At 41.4% G+C, this 25,247-nt stretch overlaps 1 protein-coding gene across 3 annotated transcripts in view; it reads left to right on the forward strand.

Moving 5' to 3' along the window:
• The window catches only part of LOC124635808 (E3 ubiquitin-protein ligase SH3RF1), a 47,117-nt gene that overhangs the window by 20,057 nt on the left and 1,813 nt on the right, over positions 1 to 25,247 (forward strand). Inside the window, exons 3-17 of one of the 3 annotated variants that reach the window (XM_047171761.1) lie at positions 7,762 to 7,941; positions 8,573 to 8,652; positions 10,624 to 10,738; positions 11,339 to 11,438; positions 11,896 to 12,022; positions 12,331 to 12,409; positions 12,736 to 13,820; positions 14,162 to 14,376; positions 14,836 to 14,966; positions 15,471 to 15,600; positions 15,991 to 16,058; positions 16,344 to 16,540; positions 19,020 to 22,169; positions 22,578 to 22,682; positions 23,320 to 23,602. In XM_047171761.1, coding sequence (XP_047027717.1) covers positions 7,762 to 7,941; positions 8,573 to 8,652; positions 10,624 to 10,738; positions 11,339 to 11,438; positions 11,896 to 12,022; positions 12,331 to 12,409; positions 12,736 to 13,820; positions 14,162 to 14,376; positions 14,836 to 14,966; positions 15,471 to 15,600; positions 15,991 to 16,058; positions 16,344 to 16,540; positions 19,020 to 22,169; positions 22,578 to 22,682; positions 23,320 to 23,497 — 5,940 coding nt within the window. In that variant the 3' untranslated portion in view covers positions 23,498 to 23,602. Of the gene's footprint in view, positions 1 to 7,761; positions 7,942 to 8,572; positions 8,653 to 10,623; positions 10,739 to 11,338; positions 11,439 to 11,895; positions 12,023 to 12,330; positions 12,410 to 12,735; positions 13,821 to 14,161; positions 14,377 to 14,835; positions 14,967 to 15,470; positions 15,601 to 15,990; positions 16,059 to 16,343; positions 16,541 to 19,019; positions 22,170 to 22,577; positions 22,683 to 23,319; positions 24,969 to 25,247 lie in introns of those variants that run through there. The other 2 variants (XM_047171762.1, XR_006985066.1) reach the window with 2 other exon arrangements.

Raw genomic sequence — 25,247 nt, forward strand, 5'->3', positions numbered from 1 at the left:
CCAGTCTGCGTCAGTATGTATCCGGTACAATGTCGTCTGGCATATAGTCATTATCTGAGTTTTTTTTTTGTTATTAAACCGTCATTGATTAGTGTTTTATATTGTGGATAGTTAATGGCATGTGTTCTACTGTTTATTAAGTTTCTTACAAATACTTTGGCTGCCGTGTCATCACAAATAAGTGTCGTGTCGCCACCCGGACTTTACAAACTTGTAGCTATTTTGAGATGCGTAACTTAAGCTTTGGTATTTAATCACCTGGTGCATTAATAAAAGATTGTATATTTAAAGAATCGAGATGTTTTTTTTTTGTTCAGCAAGTTATCATGAAAAGGACATGAATTTGTAAATAGCAAATTAGAATTGATTCCTCGAATAAAAAAGACTAGCTACACCAAAAATTAACAAATGGTCCAACAGACTTCAAAAACTTCGAGGGCTGATCATAAAACTTTAAAAATAATAAATCGTTACCACGAGTTGGTTGGACACGGTCTAGAAATGGTATTTATTGATCACTAATTGTCCTACTTACGGATGTGCGCCACTGGGTTGTCCATCCACGTACATTTTAGACGGGACGGTATAAATAGATGGCGGCCTCTGCCTGTTTCTGGCGTGTATTAATGTCTAGGGCCGTAATTGTTTATTTATATTTACTGACAAGCCAAAAGCACCGTTTATTTGTGGATGCCCAAGTTTGAGGGTGATGGAGAATTGGAGGCGATGAGATGATCTGTCAATGGGGAACCTTGTGATGTCTTCATTTACTGGTCTAAAGTTTGTCTTCTTCATTAATTGTGTAGTATTTTAAATAGATCTATTTTGCTGTCCTCCTTTTGTAGGCCACGTGAAGCTGATGAAAGTAAAGAATACTCGAGTTACAAGATTAATTAAGAAATTATTTGAATATTTTAAATATCACGAGCGAAATCAAGTGTACAACATATCAAACAAAATGGTTGGTTTAGTCGCTGTGTACAAAGCCTCGCCGGCTGCTTCCATAAAAAGGTTAAATTTTTAATTTGACGTATCTCTCTTTATTACCAACAAAAGTTTTTTCATTAAGAACCGGAAAGCGTAATCGCTAATTAACTGTATGGTGTATCAAACCCATTTGTTTTGCTGGAATATAAATCTACGTAAATCGCGAAGATGTAGCCATGTTGAGTTTTTTTTCTCACTGCAATATTACCAGATGTAAAATTTGAATTGTGCCAAAGAGGTCATGTCGTTTGGCATAGAAGACTGCTCCCCTAGGTAGGCGATGTAGCTGCACTAGAATTGTGCCTTCAAGAGCTAGAGAGCAGTTTAATTAGTAGGCATATGTATGCAATTGAAATTAAAGGACATGCTGTCTAGCTGATGACGTAGGCATGCAACAGTTTATGTATATCTTGTGGAGTGTTAAAGAAATTAAAATGTAGGTGTACATGTACAGGAACAGGAAGATTTTATAGGAGTTGTGGACTTGTACTGGACTTTGATAGATACTTAATTGGTCAATTTTGCTTTCTTAAATAATTAAGTTTCTCTAAACTCTAAGTCATGACGCAGTAATGCCTTACATACCAGATTACTGGTTCCACACGTCATGTCATCCCCAGTTATGGAGGATTACCTAATGAGCCCCAATGTAAAACTAGAACAGTCGGCACGTTCAGGAAAGAAGCGGAAGTAAACATATTATCTTTGACTTATCGCGTTATTACAAACACACGTCGAAAGCACCACCTTGACTTACAAAAATTGATGATAATCCATTGATTACTTATTGATTAAAGTTTTAAATTATAAGTTTGTTTTGTTATTATTTTTTGTTATTACGTTGAATAATTATTCTAAAGAGGATGCGATTATTTAATGGAAATGCTACTAGAGAACGTCGCGAAACTGTTATTTAATTTAAAGAACTATGCTCCGAAATCTATTAGTGAACCTTGTACATAATGGCGTCCACGGCCGATTTCGGCCACGGCGGCTGTTCTCATTTAAAGAGATCAGCCAGCTGCGCAGGACATATTATAGTGCACGAGCATTTGCGCAGACACAGGTACACTCCCTATTCCCTCACTCTCATAGCCCGATGGGACGGCAATCCGATACGACCGGAGAGAGATCAGGCGCAGGACCGACATTTACGTGCTCTCCGACGCACGGGTGAATCAATCACCAACTTCCAGACTGCGGGCTGCTTTGTGAAAGTTTAAGAAAACCCAGAAAGCGATTTCGGCCCGACCCGGGAATCGAACCCGAGACCTCGAGTACAGTAGCCGCGCTTGCGACCACTAGACCAACGAGGCAGTCAAACCTTGTATATTTTATGGTCTGCAATAACAGGGTAGCAGGTAAAACGCAACAACCAACTGAAACGAAACAAGAAAATTATTCAGACCATTTTACGCTAGATTTAAGTTGCACTTTGCTATACAAGGATAACATAATTTAAGTTCATCCATTCCTACGTTCTGCGTAGGTTCAAAAGACCTAGTTACGACGTCTTGGACAAATTACATTGCTGTTTATACTTTATCTACATTGATCTTGACCATTTTGGCAGCGTCGTCACACATGACAATTGATGGACATGCGTTACAGTCGCAAATTGAACACATTAAGTTGTTGTCTAGTTAGAACGAGTCACAAGTAGTTTCTGGGAAGAATTTAGCGTTTTAATATTTTCAGGAATACTATAAGTACGTCTATGAATGACTATGTACGCCTTTCTGTTTGCTTCATAGTAGGTTGTGTCAGATAAGTTAGATTAAGAAAACATCGTATTTTGATCTCAAATTCCCTTCGCATATTTGTATCCATTGTTTTGATCATCCATTGACTGAGTAAGCTCTGGTCAGCTACCCAATCCATGTCTCCAAATTTTGAATAAATCCGATTCACTTCTGGATAGTATGTTTTCAAAACAAATTCTGTATGTCGTATATGTGGTTTTAACGTGAATTTTGTTGCTCTTGCAGGATACCAAATGAACTTACACTTCATTGCAAGACTCAATCCCACAGTCTAAAAATATCGCGAATTTCTTGCGTTCGTTTTCTACATCTGTCTTAACCAAGATACAAAAGGAACATATGTACGAACAAAAGATGAAGCTTCAATTACCATTTTCAGTTCACGTTTCAATAACATTACGTTGTTGAGTTAAGAAATTCATTTTTCTTAAAACACAATTTCCATCTGTTCCACAAACATTGTCGAGTTATGTGCATACATTGTAGATGCTACCTTTACTTTTCAATGTTTTGCTTCTATGAAATGTCCTTCTACTTCTAGCTAAGAACTATTCCTTTTTTATTTTGTTTATTTGAATCAATTATTTTATCAAAAGGAAAATAATTTGTAGTGCCACAGTTCAGGATATTAGCTCAAGCTTTATGTACCTACTCAATACGATTTTAGGTACATGAGCGCAACGTTTACCTTTATACATTTTGTGTTAGTGTTATTTTAGTACCATTTTATTGTTCCCCGTAAAAGGACAATGCCAGGGTCTGGGCTCATAGTTTGCCCAGCAATGGGAGTAGTTCCAGGGGGTTCCTTAGTGCACTCTGAACACGTAATGCAAATATTTTTGAAATCGCTCCCTGGGGTCCCGAGGAAAACCGGTTCAAATATTCTCCATGAAGAGTCACTTTACAAGGCCTGAGCCATTTGCCCAGTGGTAGGAGTGGTTAGAATAGATTCTTTACTTCACTCTTAACAAGAAATTAAAATATTTTTGAAATCGGTCCCAGGGGTCCCGAGAAAAACCGGTTCAAATGTTCTCCTTAGATAGTCACTTAACGAAGTCTTTGGCATTTGCCCAGTAGTGGGAGTGGTCAAAATAGGTTCTTTACTTAACTCTTAACATGAAATCCAAATATTTTTGAAATCGGTCCCTGGGGTCCGGGTGAAAAACCGGTTCTAATATTCCACATGAACAGTCGCTTTACAAAGCCTGTGCCATTTGCCCAGTAGTGGGAGTGATTGAAATAGGTTCTTTACTTCACTCTTAACATGAAATTAAAATATTTTTGAAATCGGTCCCAGGGGTCCCGAGGAAAACCGGTTTAAATGTTCCACATGAACAGTCTGTTTACAAAGCCTATGCCATTTGCCCAGTAGTGGAAGTGGTTGGAATAGGTTCTTTAATTCACTCTTAACAAGAAATCAAAATATTTTTGAAATCGGTCCCAGGGGTCCCGAGAAATTAATCTGATAAGACTTTTCTGCCAAATAAGTCTTACTCATATGTATATTGTCAATCTCAATGCTCAGGATCTCGCTGTCAGGATCCAGTACTGGAAAATGTTGGAATGGGTTTTTTTACTGTGATTTTCAAATAAATTCTAAAAGCGTTGGATTCTAATAAGAACTGACAATGATTTTCTGAAAAAAGGTAATTACCGCAATATTTTTGAATTTATGGTTTAAATCTACAAGGCGCCTGCGCTATGAGCTATCTTCTAAAAAAATCTTATCAAGACGAATAAAATAAGCTCGAACATGAGGTAGTTAGTAGATACCGTTGAGGAGTTCCCTCGTCTCTCTGTCGTCTCCATTGTCAGGTCAGATCTTAACTTTTACAGTTTTGTGGTGTCTGAGACATATACCCGAATGACAAGGTTTTACTCGATATGTGTCTACAATTTTCGAGAGTCGCTCCCGATTTTTTTTAGAGATTCCATCACCAGACCCTGGGCCGGATGACAAAGGAACCATTGAGGAAGTAAGCCCTTTCAAACAATAAAATAATTGTTGAAATCGGTTGGTAAACGACGGAGTTCTGCACGTACAAACGTAAAAAGAATACAAATGAATTAAGAACCTCCTCCATTTTTGGAAGTCGGTTAAAAAAAAGTTGTCGTGTACAATACCTCGTATTTGTCAATGAATATAATTCATTTCAATTAAGGTAATAAAAGTGGAACAGTTAAGAGTTCGTAAGCTTATTTTATGTAATATTGAATAATAGTCAAACCATTTTTTCTCAGGACTCCCGGGATAGATTTCGAAATGCTTTGGTCTGAGACCTAATATAAGCCTATGGAACATAATACACTATGCAGTTACTGTGGGCAATACTTGAGCCCAACTTCCATACAAAGAATAGCATTGTCCTTTAGCCTAGTATTATTTTATTTGACCTGTTTCAAAGTTGATGTTAGTAACAAGAATAAACCCATCGCCTACGAGCATTAGGACAATTCGTTTCCCTCGATTTATTACTCTAACTAGCGTGGGATGATAAACGCCCTTCATTTCGGTTGACTCAAAGTCTGGCGGCTACCAGTTATTTACCAATTGATTCTTTGGAAGCCTCTGAAATGTCTTATTTATCTTGATACTCTGTGGGTTTCGTGAAGAACCTCTAGGCTATAATAAGACATAAATACTTGATAATGTTGTGATTTATCCAACTCTGGCTAAATGTTCAGCCAGAAAAAATGTCTGAGACAATATTGAACTTCTCTAAGAAACCTCACGATTTAATTAAGACAATTTAAACCATATTCCAGAAAAGGAGCTCCCAAACTTTTTCAGTTCGTGGCCCACTTACAGGGTTAGTTGTTCTTAGCTCCGTAGCTTGTCGAAATAGGTTATGATGGTAGAGAGCTTCAAAACGCAGTAAAACTGGAGCGCCCCTATTTGCACTCTACGGCACACACTTTAGTCTTCTGTACTATCTATCGAAGAAGACAGTGTAAGGCGTCGTCCTAATTTTGAGCGATCGCGCGATGGCGCGATGCGTTTTTCATCTCACGATCTCACTTGCGAGGTTCCGAGGTTCAAATAGGACACTCTGATGAAATCTGTATGTTTGAACTCATCGCACGACGAGAACGCATCGTGTCATCGTGCGATCGCTGTCAATTGGGACGACGTCTTAGATGAAAAACGCATCGCGCCATCGTGCGATCGCTCCCAATTAGGACGACGCCTAAGGTGCCTAGCTACCAGTGGCTACCTTCTTACCTTCAATTCGAAGTTTCAAGCAGGTTAGGCTCCCAAAATCCTATTGCTTTTTCTGTAAGAATTTCATGTTTGCGTGTAGTGCCCAGTCAAATTTATTGCAATTTTTTTCCTTGCGGACCAAGAATCGGTTCAACGTTTTTGGAATTTATGTTTGTCTGCTTTTCTAAATGAGTTGTATCGTGCAAGTGCTTTAAAACAATAGTAACTATCAAGTAATCTGTGGTACTATACCAATCAGTCTCCTGCGTCCTCGGAGGTCTGATAATGTGTTGTCCCGTATCAAAGTTCATGAGGTCCGAACTTATCTATCCCGCTAGTCACTGGATAAAATGCCTAATAAATCATAATGTATTTTAGTAGATCTATGAAAGAAATTATGCATCGATGCACAATAATGCCAAAATTGCCAAGGAAAGAAGATGGATCAAAATTGCCCCACGTCCTATAACAATGTGACGTATCTCAAAAAAAAGATAAAAATGTTTAATAAAATATAACATGCTCTCCAATTTATTTTTTTTACACCTTCATACGAAAAAAATGCTTTAAAAATTGTCCAGGCGCTGTTATGAAAACATCGTTCATAGGACTATTTATGGACTATTTCATTAAATTATTTTTTTGTTTGATATGGTATACCTCACAGGTGGTCCCATAATCATCAGGTCAGGATCTGCTGATGGAAACCCTGAGAAATCCAGGGCATCTTTTGAAAGTTGTAGACATGCGCAGGATAAAAACTTGACTATAAGGTGTATGTCTTATAACAATATGCAACAGTGAAGGTTTTGAGCTGACTTGATGATGGAGACCAGAGAAGGGCGAGGGAACTCGACAACAGAATATGTAAACTACCTCGTGTTTGGGCTTAAGTATATTATTTGTATTGAATAGACCTTTGCAACAGTGAAGGTTTGGAGCTGACCTGATGATGGAGACGAAGGAAGGTCGAGGGAACTCGACAACAGAATATGTAAACTACCTCGTGTTTGGGCTTATATTATTCGTATTGATGAGAACTTTCCACTTATGTGGATAGTGACAACTGTGCTTGTCACTGAAAAGCCAAAAATAAAAAAAAAAACTTTTTTAAATAAAATATAACCGACTTCCAAAAACACTAAAAAGCAAAAAAAACTATTCTTAGGAGCATCGGCCTAGAAGTCGGTGCCGAAATAAACCGAATAAGCCGACTTCTGAGGTAGTTTACATATTTTGTTGTCTCCTGCTGGTCTCCATCATCGGGTCAGCTCCAAGCCTTCACTGTTGCAAAGGTCTATTCAATACAAATAATATAAGCCCAAACACGAGGTAGTTTACATATTCAGTTGTCGAGTTCCCTCGACCTTCTCTCGTCTCCATCATCAGGTCAGCTCCAAATCTGCACTGTTGCATAGTGTTATAAGACATGCACCTTATAGTCAAGTTTTTTCCTGCGCATGCCTACAACTTTCAAAAGTTGCCCTGAATTTCTCAGGGTTTCCATCATCAGATTCTAACCTGATGATTATGGGACCACCTGTGAGGTATACCATATCAAACAAAAAAAATATTTAATAAAATAGTCCTAAGAACGATGTTTTCATAACAGCGCTTGAACAATTTTTAAAGCATTTTTTTCGTATGAAAGTGTAAAAAAAATAAATTAGAGAGTATGCCATATTTTTTTAAACATATTTATCTTTTTTTTGAGATACGTCACATTGTTATAGGACGTGGGGCAATTTTGTATGGATTGTGATCCGTCTTCTTTAAAAACTTTTGACACAATTTTCTCTTTCATTGCAGGTGATTATAGAATCTCACAAGGAGCTCCGATGTCCAGAATGCAGGGTCCTGGTGGAAGCGAAGGTGGAGGAGCTGCCTCCAAATGTCCTCCTCATGAGGATCCTAGAGGGCATGAAGAACTCCGCCCCGAGGAAAATGGTAACTGGACAACGGACTTCGAGAAGCGGTGGACATTCACAGGTAACGATGAATTGGGTGTTTTTACTTTGAAAGCAGTAAGCCCTATTTGAAATCCTTTAAATCTAATAACGACTCATTCAATTATAAGTGTCTTGCCTCGTTGGTCTAGCTGTCGCAAGTGCGGCTGCTGAGCACGAGGTCTCGGGTTCGATTCCCGAGTCGGGCCGAAATCGCTTTGTGGGTTTTAGAAGACTTTCACAAAGCAGCCCGGAGCCTAGAAGCTGGTGATTGATACACCCGTGCATCGGAGAGCACGTAAATGTCGGTCCTGCGCCTGATCTCTCTCCGGTCGTGTCGGATTACAGTCCCATCGGGTTATGAGAGTTAAGGAATAGTGAGTGCACCTGTGTCTGCGCAAATGCTCGTGCACTATAATATGTCCTGCGCAGCTGGCTGATCTCCTTAAATGAGAACAGCCGCCGTGGCCGAAATCGGCCGTGGACGCCATTATTATATTTTAAATCAAGTTTTACTTCTACTTAAATTAGGGACTAATTACAGAATTTTTTTAACGAAACACTTTCATATGAAGTATTTTGCTTATTTATTAATATTCACGGTAATTTTGTCTAAATAGTTTATTTTTGTAAATGTATAACAAAACTTATTTGATTTTAACAAATTGTTGAAGGCTCTACAAGGCGTTCAAGGCGGTAAGCAGTTGCCGCCTCACGCGAGGGCCCTCTACGACTTTATATCGAAGGAGCCCGGGTAAGTTGACCGACCTCATTACATTATGTTTTACTTTTTAATAGGCTGCTTATCGACCAGATCAGTCCTACTCGGGTTACAATGTTGACTTATACTGTTTAAGTGAAAAGAGTGTGTTAAGCAAAAGTAGGTGCTATTTATGCTCGTTATTATTGCCAGATGGCCAATAGACTTAATTATATAAAAAATCTGAAACAACTTCAAAGTAAAAGTTATTTTTATTGGTAAAAGTATTCATGTACCAAAGATTGGAGAATGGAGTTTAACTACAAATTAATTAAATACTTAGAATATCTCATGTCTTAAGCGTGACAATATGCGTGAGAAATTGTCCAATCATGCTAATTACGTACATTTTCCATTTCGTTTAACTTGCAGTAATTTATTGTTAACGTTTTATGAATGGAGCTATTGTACCTACATACGGACACTTCGAATAGACATTCCCATACTCGTAATTCGATGACGATACCATTTACTCTTATTACGAAGACCAGTGAGAAATACGAACGATATGTTTATGACTTTATCAAACAATAAACAACATTTATTTTGGGCTAATTTCCGCCCGCGGTTTTACCAGTATCCTGTGGGAACAACTTAGATTATTCATAGTCTTTGAGTATATAGTCTTTGAGAAAGTTTGCAATGTTGCTAACATTTTGTAAACAAGTATATAGGGTATTAGGTACGAGTTAATTTATTCATTAGCACTAATGAATCATTCTGTTTACTGCCAATGTAAATAATTATTGATTTATTTATCCCGATAATGTTGTATAGTGTACATAGTTCACGTATGACGTTATACACAGTGCCATAGGTACTTAAGGGCTTAAATTTAATACCTGATATTGCAGTACTATTTAATAGATTACTACGCTAAAAGCGGGCGGTACTTTATTAAATTGAAACTTTTTTTAATCCCCTGGGGTGGAAGCAATTATGTTTTTTTTTTCTATTAAGAGTTTACTTACTCAACACAAATATACAACAGTTTAACCGGCTGCACGAGGATCTCTTTCATTTGAATTATTTTTGACAAAACTTTAGACGGCCCGCCAAAAAATTCTACCTAAGATAAACTAGGTAGGACGAAGTACTGTGATTTATATTTTGCACTGAAACCTCTTTGTTGCATACATTTGTGTCAAATAGAAAAATAAATACTTAGCAGTTTGTGAGGATTTTTCCAGATTGACTGACTAGTTTTTAGCAGTTTAAAATTGCTAAGCGATGCTCTACTCTATTCATAATATTCTAGAACTAGTTATGATATCAATATATCTAACTTGTTAATTGAAGGTCGCCTATATTGCGAGTGTTAATCCACTTTTCAATTTGACTATCTAATAAGAGTTACACGAGCCGAGCGACAACAATAAGACTCCGAGTAAATAAACGTCGGACGTCAAGTGGTTACTAGAATATTAAGTGCGAACCTGCCAACTACCCGAAATGTATGAGTCACCGGGGACCACTGATAATATATACTTTGAAGTCGATGTGATCGGTGGGTTGTGAACCACTTATTTTAAATTAGTAATCATTGAACTTGGTGCATTATTGTTGGTGAGTCACGGGCTAGCCGTATGCGCTTAGTAATGTGCTTGAACGGCATATTAACATGTGCACTGTTGTGAAACACTTGTAAGACTTTAATTGCAGCGTACTGCAGGTGTTCGATTTTGTAGAGATGCTGACCAGACTATATTTTTTGAAGGTTAAACAAAGATTGCGTATTAATTGATGTGTCTATAAATACTTCAAATGTGCTTACAAAAGGATCCACTTAAGAACACTGCCTTAACATAGAATCCAGGATGGATGAGACACTAACATCATGTCGTTTTCAATCCCAATTTAATAAATTCTAAATAAACTATAATACTTTAAAAAAGTATATTTTTAGGGCTAACTGTATTAAAGAAGATTTAAAAAAAAACTGATTTGATATACATTTGTTTACAGGGACCTCTCGTTCAAGAAAGGTGAAACAATATTGATACAGAAGAAATTGGACCCGTTTTGGTATCAGGGAGAATGTTCCGGCCGAACTGGCATGTTCCCCATCACTTATGTACAGGTTTGTTCATACGTTATTAAAGTACTAGCACAGATTACTATAATAGTTGGGCTGCGAGCTGTTCGAGGGCTGCGGGTTGTTCGAAAGAGATACCGCGGCCCTGGTACATAAAAGGCCTCTGACGGAACACGACGGTTTATAGTCAGTAAGAGTCTGACACTCCCTCACCGCTTCTAACCCACAGCGGGAGGGGTCATTTAATGATTTTTGACATCATAAAAAAAAAGATTACTATAATAGTTACTACGGTACTAGCTTCTGTCAGCTGTCCCACCCGTATCCCGTGGGAACCTCTGCACGGACCCGGATAAAAATATAGATAGCATTCCTCATAAATGGGCTATCTAACACTGAAAGAATTTTTCAAATCGGACCAGTAGTTCTTGAGATTAGCGCAAGCAAACAAACTGTACAGCTTTAGCTTTAGCATACGATTTCGAATAAAGAATGGACTTCAGTTTGGTGGCGTTGATAAACCGTTTTGCTCTAGGAACATAACATACAACACAGTTTTCAAGTTCTCAATTTGGATGATTGATAATGATGATTGTTTTTATTTTTTTTTAACAAATTATTAAAAGGTTAAATTATGGATTTCAGGTGGTAGTACCTCTCCCGGTGGCTACAGCGTTATGCAAAGCGTTGTACGACTTCCGCATGTCCGCCCCCGACGAGGAAGGATGTTTGGCGTTTGACAAGGGTACGTATTCTCTAGCAAGCTTGTCACTGTCAATAGGCCCAGTTCGTGTATTAAGTTCTTCCTATGTATGTTGATATCGTGTACGTAGTTATGAACTTTAATTTAGTTTTAAATTAGCCTTGAAACTATTTTGCTGAAGGCACTAGATAAATGCTTATAGCGGGCTACCTTTCAGTCAGCTAAAAGTTGCTTGAGAAGTTAACTATACTTCTCACAACTGGATAAAAAGCCTATAGACATCCTCGATAAATGGTCTATCTAACACTGACAGTATTTTTAGAATCGCTTCAGTAGTTACTGCCATTTGATCAATTTTGAACGTTGATTAGTTAAAGTCTGCATTTAAATAATTTTTTTCTTACTCAATTAAATATTTCCTTGTAGTCATTGCGTGTATAGTTCCCAGGGGCAAATTAAATATTTGCTTGTAATAATTTCTTGTAATAAATGTTCCCAGGGGCAATTATAACGGTGCATCGTCGTGTCGACGACAACTGGGCGGAGGGTCGGCTGGACCAACGCGTCGGCATCTTCCCCATCGCTTTCGTGGAGCTCAACCAAGCGGCTAGGCAGCTCATGAACAGGTAGACATTTAATTAAATCTTGGTAAGGAACTTATAGCTTAGCTAAAGCAGCCTGCTCCGATTTAACTAAGTAGTAATTCAAAATAGCGACATTCTAATGGAGATTGATATGTTTCGGGGTAAAATATGCATTTTGATTCACATACTTATTTAATTCTACAGTTTTATTTATTTAATTGAAATCATGTACATGAGAGTCTAAAAGATTATTTCACTTTGATTTTGCCACTCGTTGTCACGATCGAAAGCAATAAGGAAGTTCTTCAATAACTTTATTATATTTTTTATAAAATTGTGTGTTGTTTCAGTGTACCGTTGAACCGACCGGTGCCGCCCATACCCGAACACTCCCGACCATCGCACTCGGAACACAGGCATCATGCACAGGTTATTAATAGTTTATACGTTACACAAATCGGAAGCTTTTTACCCGGGTGTGCGGAGTAGTTCCTGCTGTGTAACTGACTGTATCCTAATCCTAAGGGAACCATGATAAAAAATAGCCATGTCTCTAGATATCGCAGTTATTTTCATACGAAATCTAGTCACTATCGGTTGATATTTTACCGTGACAATAATAAACAAATTCTCATCATTGTCTATAATATAGAAGGATTGCTAAAAAATAGGTTACCATTAGCAAAATATCCATCTATTTCTGTAGAGATGTCCCACAAAAAGCATGTTTAACAAATACTTTTTTTTACTTACAGCAACACTCGCACCGTTACCAACCGATGTCTATGTCTACCCCCTCCACCGTGCAGAGTAACTACCAAAACATGGCCGCCATGAGTCAGTCGCATCCCAACTACCATCCCGCGCAGACGCAGCCGCAGATACTGCTGCCCCAGCCCATCAACCAGCACGTCACCGTCTCCCACGGAGGCCTCGTCACCACCACCGCCGTACCCAGAAACATCATGGAACCACAAACCAAACACTCGCTAGACCTCATACAATTCACTAACATGCACAACAAAGGACACCAAACTATGGGCATACAAAACGTATCCAGAATCGGAGAAAATTACGACAGATTACGAACAGTCAAATACGACAGCTACAACTCAACGCCAGTTCATAAAGTTGAAACTACGTACCAAAATGTGAGGACCCACGAACATTTTCCTGTTTCCGGCGCCAATTTCAATACTAGTAATGTCAGTTCGGATTCTAGTTCGAGCATGAACACGCCGTCTGTCGGCGTTAGTTCAACAACGACTCCAAACACAAGTTCCAATACAAGTACCTGTGAAAGCGCTGAACCGAGCCTTCCCAGTTCCCCCGATAATAATACAGAGCGAAATGCAACCGTAATCGCTTCTAATACGACTCAAAATCCCTCACAAAATCAAATCAATCAATCCCAAACAGAGGAAGAAACGAACAACGACGAGTCTCTTAACACTTCAATGGGAGTGCTGAGTTTGAACGAAAGTTCTACGGCAACGAACACGTCTCTGAATGTCAGTTTACCGCCGTCAGAGAGTCCAAAATTGAATGCTTCGAGTGGAAGCAATACGTGTCAAAACCAGGAAGAAAATCAAGAAGCTGCAAGCAATAATGATTCTAACAGACTGGATGCTCCTTCGTCTAGTAAGAATTTGCGTTCTAGTGGACCGGAGTCGTTGAATTTTGGTTTAGGCTTGCAAGCGGCATTGTCCCCTTCGCATGGGAAGGATGGAAACTACATGGTGAATAGAGCCCATAGAGAACACCACCACAGAGAACGGGAAAAGAGACACAGCTTGACACCTTCCACGCATTTGCAAGGGAATCATAACACGCAAAATAGGTAGGTGACTAGTTAAAGTATAATGATAATTTTCAGGAAGCTGTTTTACGTTACATTGCAAGATTATGATTACACTGAATATTTAAATAAACCTTTTACTCGGGCTGCCCAGTTACTCGCGCACTCTAATACCCCTTGGTTAGACTGGTTGTCAGACTTACTGGCTTCTGACTACCCATAACGACTGCCAAAGATGTTCAATGACAGCCGGGACCTACAGTTTAACGTATGTATAGGTTCAAAAATATTTTGATATCGTCAACCTATTTTACCGCTTGTCTTCAAACCTAACAGGGCAGTATAATCCTTGAATAAATTACAAAAATTGACTTGTTTTTCAGGCACTCGGCAGAAATTCTAGCAACCAGTCTGCTGGACTCGGGCCCGGCGGAGCGAGGCGAGCGCGCGGAGCGAGGCGAGCGCGCGGAGCGAGGCGAGCGCGCGGAGCGGCGGCGGCGACGCTCGCGCAGCAACGAGCGGCCGCTGCCCGCCGCCTACGTCGCCATCTACCCCTACAAGCCCTGCAAGCCCGACGAGCTCGAGCTCAAGAAAGGAGGTCAGACATACATACATGCAATCCTAAATATATTTAAAAAAATATGGCTGATAAATTTGCTCTTTTGACTTCAATAAATGACAACGAACTGGATGCGAGAAGCCGAAAATCGATCTCAGTGGCGTGCACTTGGAGAGGCCTATGTCCAGCAGTGGACTGCGATAGGCTGATGATGATGATGATGATGAAACGACAGCGGCCCGGACTCACTGTTTACTGCTACAATTTTAGTTTCTTTCAAATATTGTTCTCCGAGACCTATGAAACTAAGTTATAGTTTATCAGTCAGATAAGTTTCTGATTGATCATCAGATAATTTTTCAGTAAAGTTAATTTGTCTAAGTCATCAAAAAATTATATTATACATGTTTTTGCAAATATTGTTTTCAATCGAACTGCGATCGGAAACTTAGTGTCTTTATAAAAATGTAGTAAAATAAATAAATTTATGTTGTATAGGTATCTACACGGTGACGGAGCGGTGCCGCGACGGCTGGTACAAGGGCAGCTCGGAGCGGTCGCAGCGGGCCGGAGTGTTCCCCGGCAACTACGTCGCCCCCGCACACCATCTGCGCCCTAAGCATGACAAGGTATTTCTATTAGAAATAATTCCATACAAATGTGTATTTAGTGTCCTGAAATGGTTAACAATTTCGTGAAATGTAAAGTGTTTTTTTTCTTCTATGTTAGAAAAAATAACTGACCGTATCCGAGTCTCATTGCATCCGTCGACCATAAAATGCGGCATCTTATTGATTTATTTAAATACTTCTTGCACATACAGTACAATGGCGGATTTAACGCCCTAGGCGTTCTTTACTAACTTTGGGTGGCGGATAGAACGTATCGATAGGTGCAAACAAATTGAAAAAAAAAATAGTATGAAATACTACGTATATTATAATACACAAATAAATTAATAATAATATATGTGTAACTATATAAATTATGAAAACATCATGCATGGCATCTTGCTAAAATTTTGTAAAAAATATACAGAAATAAAAATCATACGTGGACGTATTTCGCCTATTCTATTTGGTGCTAATCACTCTGTACCTACACAACATAAAAATAATATGTATGTCCTTTAGGCTGCGCCGGCGGCTGTATCGTCAGTGCCGGCAGCGGCAGCAGCGGGCGCCGGCAGCGCGGGCGCCGGCAGCGCGGCCCCCGACGCGCCGCCCCGCGCGAGGGACGCCGCGCCCGCCACGCTGTTACTCGGTAAGCAGATCTCCTTACACTACAAAACTAGATGTTCTTCTCTAACTAGATTCCGACTACCACAGCACCCACATGACTCCATAAGCAAGTGATGCAAAGGAGGTTGTGGCCAAAGAAACAATGGATGGACTTTGCGACAAACGATAAAGCTGCATAGAATTAATTGGTAGATGATAGTCAAAGAAGTACCTAAGAAAAAATTATACTCCCTATACCGTAAATCCTCCTCCGTGTAAGAGGAGGCCAGTGCCCTGCGATGGGACGATATAAAGGCTGTAACAGAAACAAACCGTAAATAAAATTTAAATGAAGGGCAGGAAGCACGTAAACAGGGTTATTTACTTGTAAATGGTCGTGTAAAATAACTAATGGTTATTATTAATTTTCCAGCTCAACCGCTCACCTACCCTTGGAGTTCGCCGGCGCAGTCACAACAAAATACACCCAGATCTGAAAAGGTAACATCTAATGATTATTTAAATAACTTTCATCTTAGACAATTCTTTTCTTAAGGTTATTCTCCATCTGGCTAGATATTTAACATTTAACGAAACTTTAAAATTATTGCTTAATTTGTTGTATAATTGTTATAAGTATATTTCTATCATAGATACACGTTTACCAACTGGTTTAGCACAAACAACAGCTCTTGTCTCTGTTAAAGAAAAGTAAAAAAAGGTATACGAAACCGCATCTTTTCACATTTATAAAAGTTTTAACTGTAAATCAAAATTACCCCACAGCCAAAAGAGAAAGCGAAAACGGAAAAGTCTTCAATCTCAACGGGTGTGAGTTTGATGAAACGTTTAGCGGCCATGAAGAAATGCAAGTCGCCTCCGCCGGCCGGCTATAGTATGGACAACCCGGTGTTCGAAGACGGACCCGGGACATCCCTCATGCTGACCTTGAACACGCAGCAACATCACCCTGTACATGTCAGGTCAGTCACCTTTCATATGTTATAGACGAGCTCGTTAGCAAAGCGCTGGTTTGCGAGAATATCGACGTAATTCAAAATTCTGTCCAATTGAATACTGAGTGCCAAACGATCATAAGTCTTTGAATAATTGTTTTGATACTGCATTAATTTTAATTCAATCATTTATATTTTGTAGTATGCAAGTTCTCTAAAATAAATGCTGCTCTCTAAAATCAATCTTTTTTAGTTGCATCGCTGTTCTCGCAAACCAGCGGAGGTCGCTGCGTACGTATCGATTCTGAAATGGATCGCAACCGTATCGACCTTACAGCCGTTCCCAACAATCTATGGGTTCCTTACTATATATAAGAATTTGGCATAACTTCTATGTGGCTGATGTCAGAACTCTATTTCATTAATCCTTTTTTTTTTACAAACGAGAATAGAGTGTAGGTAGTAAACAAATCCACAGGTAGCTTGCCATACAAGTGAACTTGTTTGGCGTGTATTTGGTTGTGTATTTGACTAGTGTATAGTTATCGGCACGAATCTTGAGCTCTGACCTACATCTGCGCAGAAGTGATTTATTAGCAAAGAACCAATCCCGAGTGACGGCTATGCCGCGATGCACTGCGGGCCAATCACCGCTTTAGCCTGCTCCCGCGCCTCACTTCATACCACAATAGGGACCCAATAAATTACCTCTGCGCAGGTGAAGGTCAGAGCTCAAGATTCGTGCCGATAACTATAAATATAAATAATATAACTAGTTTTAGCTAGAAGCTTGAATAGTTGCCTTCTGGGTACCTTAATGGACCCGCTATCTTGTGTACAAAATTTCATCTAAATTGGATTTGTAAACGAAAGCATAGCGTATAGACAAAATTATTATTGGGAATTACTCATTATATTACTGAAGATGGATCAACCATGTTACATTATTCATTTGTAGTCGTTTTACTTTTGTTTGTGATGTGATGCTGTTTTTTAGGAATACCTCGTGTGCTTGCAGGCGATCTGATTGAGGTTCCCAGATTTATTTATTTGTACTTTAACAGATAAGTTTTAAGAATTCTTGTACTAATGTGAACTGAAATTAAACTTGAGACCCTTAGGGCGCTTTCAACTTATGCGTTTCTTGACGGCCGGCTGCGGTGGCAGCGTCTAAGCGGTGCGTTTGACGTACGGCGTACGGACGATCGTCTTTTGTCATACAAAAAGCACGGCGCGGCGACAGTGCGGCGACTTTACGTCGAACGCTCGACAACAGGCACATAAGTTGAAAGCGCCCTTAGGCTCAAAAACTCTAGACAGTTGTTTTAGAAAAAATACGTTTTGTGTTGTCGGTTAACTTGGGTCTTGTTAAGTTAATAAAAAAATCTTATTCAATAACTCTCTCAGTCAAGTTTATTGAATCGCTCTTAGGATTGATGACATTTTGGTATTTGGAACAATCGATATATCAAGTAAAATCATCAATCGAACTCAACTGATTGATTCTTCGATACTTAATTTCGAAATTTTGGTTGATAACATTGGGGTTGCTAGTTGATTTAACCAGTAATTTAATTTACATAAGTGTTATATACTAGTTGCTGACTACCTGGGGCCTAATCAGAACGTCTGCAGCCTTTAAACGTGGTTCTAACATGTTTGTGCTTAAGTTGTGTGTTCTAACAGCACTTTGTCACTGCATTTTGTGTATCACGTGTGTTTTTTGTTGTCACAAGCCGATATCTTGTTTTTTTTTTTACCTGTACTATGACTTAATTATTATTTTATCACGGTTTATCTTTTTAATTAAAATTGTATTTACTTAAGGCAGTGGTCCGACTGCTAACGAGAAAATGGCGGATTATCGGCGACTTTCTTTCTTGAGGAACGCCAATAAATACGCATAAACTAAAGAGATGTAAATAATATGTAGTTGCTCTTACTCTCACATTGTCAGCGACAACTCGCTTTTTCTCAAAGATCTGTCAAGGTTTTATATTTTGGTCAGAGATGCTCGCTTGTCAAACGCTGGGTATGCACAATGCACCACAGAACTGAGCGATCGCGGACGAGTAATTCTACGTCTCACTTGAAAACTTACGCTTATGCTTTTAGTACAGCGATTAATGTATTGAAGATCGATAGGACACCCTCGCTTCCCACTGACTGCGAACTCGTTTATGAGTTCTACTGGATTCTCGTTCATCGTTCGCGGTCTGACCACTGCCCACGGCCGGTTTCAGAGCTACCCTCCATTGTCCCTTAACTGGCGTGAAAATATTAGTTTCTGAGTAAAGCGAAGTGTTACGAAATTATATAATTACGATGTTAACCTCATTTTGAGTCCGCTTTCAATCGGTTGATTTTCTATTGTGAATATTCAAGTTTGCTGTTGAAAGTTGCATAGTTTTAATTTTTTATCGATGACTTATTTACTCGTATAATGTACGCGGAAAACCGAAACAATTTGTGATCGGCTCGTGGCATACTAACGGTGTGGGTACAGGTCGGGCTCGTGCCCGTCGCAGCTGCTCCGCGCCCTGCCGCCCGCCGCCCGCCCGCACTCCTCGCACAAGGAGCGAGCCGCACCGCCCGCCCTGCACGAACACCACCACCATCTGCACAGGTTGTATGCACACACACACACACATACACCCGCCCGCACTCCTCGCACAAGGAGCGAGCCGCACCGCCCGCCCTGCACGAACACCACCACCATCTGCACAGGTTGTATGCACACACACACACACATACACCCGCCCGCACTCCTCGCACAAGGAGCGAGCCGCACCGCCCGCCCTGCACGAACACCACCACCATCTGCACAGGTTGTATGCACACACACACACACATACACCCGCCCGCACTCCTCGCACAAGGAGCGAGCCGCACCGCCCGCCCTGCACGAACACCACCACCATCTGCACAGGTTGTATGCACACACACACACACATACACCCGCCCGCACTCCTCGCACAAGGAGCGAGCCGCACCGCCCGCCCTGCACGAACACCACCACCATCTGCACAGGTTGTATGCACACACACACACACATACACCCGCCCGCACTCCTCGCACAAGGAGCGAGCCGCACCGCCAGCCCTGCACGAACACCACCACCATCTGCACAGGTTGTATGCACACACACACACACATACACCCGCCCGCACTCCTCGCACAAGGAGCGAGCCGCACCGCCCGCCCTGCACGAACACCACCACCATCTGCACAGGTTGTATGCACACACACACACACATACACCCGCCCGCACTCCTCGCACAAGGAGCGAGCCGCACCGCCCGCCCTGCACGAACACCACCACCATCTGCACAGGTTGTATGCACACACACACACACATACACCCGCCCGCACTCCTCGCACAAGGAGCGAGCCGCACCGCCCGCCCTGCACGAACACCACCACCATCTGCACAGGTTGTATGCACACACACACACACATACACCCGCCCGCACTCCTCGCACAAGGAGCGAGCCGCACCGCCAGCCCTGCACGAACACCACCACCATCTGCACAGGTTGTATGCACACACACACACACATACACCCGCCCGCACTCCTCGCACAAGGAGCGAGCCGCACCGCCCGCCCTGCACGAACACCACCACCATCTGCACAGGTTGTATGCACACACACACACACATACACCCGCCCGCACTCCTCGCACAAGGAGCGAGCCGCACCGCCCGCCCTGCACGAACACCACCACCATCTGCACAGGTTGTATGCACACACACACACACATACACCCGCCCGCACTCCTCGCACAAGGAGCGAGCCGCACCGCCAGCCCTGCACGAACACCACCACCATCTGCACAGGTTGTATGCACACACACACACACATACACCCGCCCGCACTCCTCGCACAAGGAGCGAGCCGCACCGCCCGCCCTGCACGAACACCACCACCATCTGCACAGGTTGTATGCACACACACACACACATACACCCGCCCGCACTCCTCGCACAAGGAGCGAGCCGCACCGCCCGCCCTGCACGAACACCACCACCATCTGCACAGGTTGTATGCACACACACACACACATACACCCGCCCGCACTCCTCGCACAAGGAGCGAGCCGCACCGCCCGCCCTGCACGAACACCACCACCATCTGCACAGGTTGTATGCACACACACACACACATACACCCGCCCGCACTCCGCGCACAAGGAGCGAGCCGCACCGCCAGCCCTGCACGAACACCACCACCATCTGCACAGGTTGTATGCACACACACACACACATACACCCGCCCGCACTCCTCGCACAAGGAGCGAGCCGCACCGCCCGCCCTGCACGAACACCACCACCATCTGCACAGGTTGTATGCACACACACACACACATACACCCGCCCGCACTCCTCGCACAAGGAGCGAGCCGCACCGCCCGCCCTGCACGAACACCACCACCATCTGCACAGGTTGTATGCACACACACACACACATACACCCGCCCGCACTCCTCGCACAAGGAGCGAGCCGCACCGCCCGCCCTGCACGAACACCACCACCATCTGCACAGGTTGTATGCACACACACACACACATACACCCGCCCGCACTCCTCGCACAAGGAGCGAGCCGCACCGCCCGCCCTGCACGAACACCACCACCATCTGCACAGGTTGTATGCACACACACACACACATACACCCGCCCGCACTCCTCGCACAAGGAGCGAGCCGCACCGCCCGCCCTGCACGAACACCACCACCATCTGCACAGGTTGTATGCACACACACACACACATACACCCGCCCGCACTCCTCGCACAAGGAGCGAGCCGCACCGCCCGCCCTGCACGAACACCACCACCATCTGCACAGGTTGTATGCACACACACACACACATACACCCGCCCGCACTCCTCGCACAAGGAGCGAGCCGCACCGCCCGCCCTGCACGAACACCACCACCATCTGCACAGGTTGTATGCACACACACACACACATACACCCGCCCGCACTCCTCGCACAAGGAGCGAGCCGCACCGCCCGCCCTGCACGAACACCACCACCATCTGCACAGGTTGTATGCACACACACACACACATACACCCGCCCGCACTCCTCGCACAAGGAGCGAGCCGCACCGCCCGCCCTGCACGAACACCACCACCATCTGCACAGGTTGTATGCACACACACACACACATACACCCGCCCGCACTCCTCGCACAAGGAGCGAGCCGCACCGCCCGCCCTGCACGAACACCACCACCATCTGCACAGGTTGTATGCACACACACACACACATACACCCGCCCGCACTCCTCGCACAAGGAGCGAGCCGCACCGCCCGCCCTGCACGAACACCACCACCATCTGCACAGGTTGTATGCACACACACACACACATACACCCGCCCGCACTCCTCGCACAAGGAGCGAGCCGCACCGCCCGCCCTGCACGAACACCACCACCATCTGCACAGGTTGTATGCACACACACACACACATACACCCGCCCGCACTCCTCGCACAAGGAGCGAGCCGCACCGCCCGCCCTGCACGAACACCACCACCATCTGCACAGGTTGTATGCACACACACACACACATACACCCGCCCGCACTCCTCGCACAAGGAGCGAGCCGCACCGCCCGCCCTGCACGAACACCACCACCATCTGCACAGGTTGTATGCACACACACACACACATACACCCGCCCGTACTCCTCGCACAAGGAGGTTATACCTTGTACATACAGAAACACACATTACCTATGTATATCTCACAAAACAAAACATATTTTACGTTATTTTGCCTTGTTGTACGTGTTCTTTTGGCATGGTGTTACGTTTCTGTGTTGCTTAATGTCACACTCGCCTCGCTCATTCATCTAGACACATTTTCACTAAATTACTATTAATTTAATGGTTATCACTAATTGGGCCAAAAGCGGGTTGAAACCTCGTTGAATATTATCTATTTTCACCCATGGATATTAAAGATAATGTGCAGGTATTTTTTAGTTCGAACACTTGAAATATTTTCGTTACTTGGGAGAAACTATTTAGAATAACGAATTATTCAATTTATAGAGCCAGCACGGAAAACCCTTGGCAGACCCAACACAGAAAATCGCAGTCGCTAGACGTGACCGCTTCCAGGCGAGACAGACATCATACGCAACCGAACAAAGAGAGGTAATGGCGCCCACGTAGTTATTCAGTCGCTCCATGCCGTAATTGTTATATAAAAATATGTGTCTCCGTCATAAAGTTTTATCGCATAATAATTATTATAGTCTGTTTTTTAATCTCGTAGACTAAATTGACACTTGCAAAATGTCAAACTTACAAATATTGCTAGCTCTTTGGTGCAGTGTTGTACTTACGATACCGGTTCGTTGAATCGTAACTTTTTATCTATAATAGACGAATTTAATATGCATTCAAAGTTTTATATTTAAAATTCACGTACGTAGACACGGCTGTACGACGTGCTACAAACTGCCAGGGATATCTGACCACGAAAAGCCATGCGTAATCATCAAGGATAAGCCCATTATTTCAGGTTGACTTATATTAAAATAAAGGATCCTTGATTTTATTAACGCTAAGTTTCGGTCGTGCCACATCACGATTTAAGAATTTGCAATAAACTGACAACACTCGTAATGTCAGTTTAGTCTACGAGATTAAAAAACAGACTATATAAATAAATGAGGTTGCATTCACCTGTATGTAAGTTGTACTTCAGTCACTACTGAGCATATTCCAAAATTACTTTCGTAACTAAGTATTATTTCTTAGTGCTCAAAAACTTTAATTTACGTTACAGATTCCGCTGTATAGTACCCTATCCGCCTAACTCTGAATACGAGTTGGAACTCAAAGTGGATGATATAGTGATTGTTTCGAAAAAGCGAGGCGATGGCTGGTACAAAGGTACCCTACAAAGGACTGGTCGTACCGGCCTATTTCCCGCCTCATTTGTACAAAGCTGTCCGCCCGAATGACAAAGGCCTACACCTTCGAGGTTCGGAACTCTATTTTAGTACATAAAAGTGATGGGAACAGGTGATTAAAGTAAAGGCCCAATATATAGCTCCTATATTCTAAAACACGGCATTATTTTTTAATTGAGTGAGATCTGTTAGTTAACTTGTCTATGCGTAAATTATATATGGTCGTATTGCATTGTGAAATATACTTGCTTGTTTTCAGTGATCAAATGTCGGAATAAACAATATTCACCGTAAAACAAAAATGAATTATTCATCTTTTTTAACGATTGCGTTTTTTAACTAATATGTAAACAAACGTATTAGACAAATTAGCTTGCAAATTCGCTCAGCACTTGATTTCCTATATACATTACTTATTTATGTATACTTTTTTAAGTATAATTTTCAATTTCATGAAGAATATTGTCTTAGTTTCTTTCAGTCTTACTGGTCTCAAAATTCGGTCACATTTTTTTTGGTTTTAGGCAGCTAAAAGCTATCGAAAATATCGAAACTAGATTTGTGTTATAAAGAAACGAAACTAAGGATACCTGAATTTTTTTTCTTAAGTGGAATGAAATAAATTTTGTTTTAAAGGTAAATACAACTATACATTGTATAGTATGGATTTTGTTAAGGGTTTTGATACGAATTACTTACATTCAATGTTTAGATTTTCAAAATGTCACAAAATAATACTTTTTAAAAATATGAATGCCCATAAGTATGGCAGTTTTAGAATATTCTTCGTTTTTTATTATTAATCAACTCAGAATTTAAAATTTCACAATTATAATAGATTTCTTCCTACATATTTATGTCACAATAGATAAGACGAACATGTTGAAACGTATGTGCTAATACTCATGAACCTTTTTACTTTTAATTCACAATTTTTACATTTTTGGTCTAAACTTTATTATTGTATTTCTAAAATCATTATGACTGAACCTAACTGCCGACTCTATGTGTAAATATACTTCAATTATTATTTAAAATGTTATTTTTTTTAATCAAACAATGTGGGCCAAATAAAGAGTCCATGATAAAAAAAGTATTTTTGTAGTATTAAAATAAAAATGATGATAATATTAAAGTTGTGTGGCGTGTATATTCTGATCTTAATTTAGATGTATAGCTGTTATTAGTGAATTGGTGTTTGTCAATTAGAGACATAATAAACTTTATGATTAAAGTTATTTTTGATGACAAATTATTTTGTTATTTTTAGTACAAGTTTGATTTATTTTTCGTGCATCGGTTTAATGATTCATATTGTATCATGTTTTTTTTTTTGTTGTTAATTCAATTTCTGTAGTAGAAATGAACTTGCCACTTTTTTTTACTTTCTCATGTCTCTAGTTTTAAAACACTCTTAGCTTTAAACACCCTCGCGCGCATGGAAACTGCATCGAATAGTTTTACAAACATACTTCAACTAGCCATAATAATATTGAAGGAAATATTAAAAATACTAGTACCAGTATGAATCATTAAACCGATTGTGCCGATGAATCATTCACCGATGAATCATTAACCGAGTGCGACGACCTCGATGGCGCAATGGTCACCATGCCGGACTGCCGAACCTGAGGTCCCGGGTTCGATTCTCGGTTCGGTCAACATTTGTGTGATGAGCATGCTTGTTGGCCGTGGTCTGGGTGTTATGATATGTATTTATAAATATGTATATATGTAGCTATGTGTAGTTTATCAGTTGTGTTAGCACCCATAACACAAGTTAATTAATAACTTACCATGG

The sequence above is a fragment of the Helicoverpa zea genome, chromosome 13 (genome assembly GCF_022581195.2).
Source record: "Helicoverpa zea isolate HzStark_Cry1AcR chromosome 13, ilHelZeax1.1, whole genome shotgun sequence".
NCBI lineage: Eukaryota > Metazoa > Arthropoda > Insecta > Lepidoptera > Noctuidae > Helicoverpa > Helicoverpa zea.